Source organism: Rhea americana, unplaced genomic scaffold, assembly GCF_003343005.1.
Source record: "Rhea americana isolate MKP2758 unplaced genomic scaffold, rheAme1 scaffold_784, whole genome shotgun sequence".
NCBI classification, from domain to species: domain Eukaryota; kingdom Metazoa; phylum Chordata; class Aves; order Rheiformes; family Rheidae; genus Rhea; species Rhea americana.
Window position 1 is genome coordinate 2,820 of NW_028186961.1, and position 1,868 is coordinate 4,687.

A 1,868-nucleotide genomic window follows, 5' to 3' on the forward strand; every position below is an offset into this window, starting at 1 on the left:
CGGGGCTCCTCCGTCCTCTTCTGCTGCCCGCGTGCATGCGCGCGTGCGGCCCCGGGGCCGGGGCGCGCCGTGCCCCACCGCCGCCCCCCGCTCCTACCTTCTCCCGCTGCACCAGCTTCTTGTAGACGGAGTCCGGGAAGGAGCGGAGGGGGCAGAACTTGCCGGTGCCCTCGGCGCACATGAAGACGCCGTTCTCGTAGACCACGCGCCCRCGGCTGATGGTGACCAGGGGCACCCCGTGGCAGCGCATGTTCTCGTAGAGGTTGATGTCTCCCCCTTGCACCTGGGTGCTGGCCGAGATGGTCCTGGGCGGGGGTGCGGAGGGGCGGGTGAGGCGGGAGCGCCCGGCCCCACGGCGGGCCGGCAGCGCAGCCCCGGGCGCCCGCGCGCACGTACTTGGTGGCCTCGGGGTCCCACACGACGACGTCGGCGTCGGCCCCGGGGATGATGCGGCCCTTGCGCGGGTACAGGTTGTGGATCTTGGCGGCGTTGGAGCTGGTCACGGCCACGAAGCGGTTCTCGTCCATCTTGCCCCCGACCTGTGGCGGGAGAGGGGGCTGAGGCGCTCCCGGGCCCCATCCCGCCTGCTCCCCGGGCGCCCGCCCCGGCCGCTGCGGCTCAGACCCGCTGGAGGAGGCGCGGAAGCACCATGCAGCCCCAGAGCGAGGGGTCAACACCCCCCCTCACCCCGGGACGCTCCCGCGGGCCGGCCCTCCGCGGCAGCCCCAGCCGGACGCCCCGGCGCCGCCGGAGCGGTGCACGCACCACGCCTCGCTCCCAGATGATGTTCATGCGGTCCTGCACCCCGCTGACGCCGTGCGGGATCTTGGTGAAGTCCTCCTTGCCCATGGCCTTCTGCTTGGTGCTGAAGGGCCGGTGGTCGGAGGCGACGACGTTCAGCGTGTCGCTGCGGGCAGAGACGGCAGCAGCGTTGCTGCTAGCAGGGATGCACGGCCCCGGGGAGCACGGCATCGGGGAGCGGGACGCCCCGGGAGCATGGCCCCAGGTGCATGGCCCCGGGGAGCGGGACGCACCGGGTGCATGGCCCTGGGGAGCACGGCCCTGGGGAGCGGGACGCCCCGGGAGCACGGCCCCGGGGAGCACGGCATCGGGGAGCACGGCATCAGGGAGCGGGATGCACCGGGAGCGCGGCCCCGGGGAGCACGGCATCGGGGAGCGGGACGCCCCGGGAGCATGGCCCCGGGGAGCACGGCATCGGGGAGCGGGACGCCCCGGGTGCACAGTCCCAGGTGCACGGCCCCGGGGAGCGGGATGCACCGGGTGCACGGCCTCGGGGAGCACGGCATCGGGGAGCGGGATGCCCCCGGGAGCACGGCATCGGGGAGCGGGACACCCCGGGTGCACGGCCCCGGGTGCACGGCCCCAGGGAGCGGGATGCCCCCGGGAGCACGGCATCGGGGAGCGGGACACCCCGGGTGCACGGCCCCAGGTGCACGGCCCCGGGGAGCGGGATGCACTGGGTGCACGGCCCCGGGGAGCACGGCATTGGGGAGCACGGCCCTGTTGCATGGCCTCAGGGAGCAGGACGCCCCGGGTGCACGGCCCTGGGTGCATGGCCTCAGGGAGTGGGACGCTCCGGGGAGCACGGCATCGGGGAGCGGGACACCCCGGGTGCACGGCCCCAGGTGCATGGCCCCGGAGAGCGGGATGCCCCGGGTGCACGGCCCCGGGGAGCGGGACGCACTGGGTGCACGGCCCCGGGTGCACGGCCCCGGGGAGCACGGCATTGGGGAGCACAGCCCTGGGTGCATGGCCTCAGGGAGCGGGATGCCCTGGGGAGCACGGCATCGGGGAGCGGGACGCCCCGGGTGCGCGGCCCTGGGGAGCAGGCATCGGGGAGCGGGACG

The 1,868-nt window shown here is 75.7% G+C and overlaps 1 protein-coding gene across 1 annotated transcript in view; it reads right to left on the bottom strand.

Annotated features, from left to right (window-relative positions):
• Positions 1-97: 97 nt before the first annotated feature.
• DPYSL5 (dihydropyrimidinase like 5) overlaps positions 98-1,868 on the bottom strand; it is a gene marked incomplete at its 3' end in the record, with an annotated part of 9,969 nt that continues 8,198 nt past the window's right edge. The window contains exons 5-7 of the mRNA XM_085322529.1: positions 766-907; positions 397-539; positions 98-305 (exon numbers count right to left, since the gene is read on the bottom strand). Coding sequence (XP_085178655.1) covers positions 98-305; positions 397-539; positions 766-907 — 493 coding nt within the window. The remainder of the gene's footprint in view (positions 306-396; positions 540-765; positions 908-1,868) is intronic.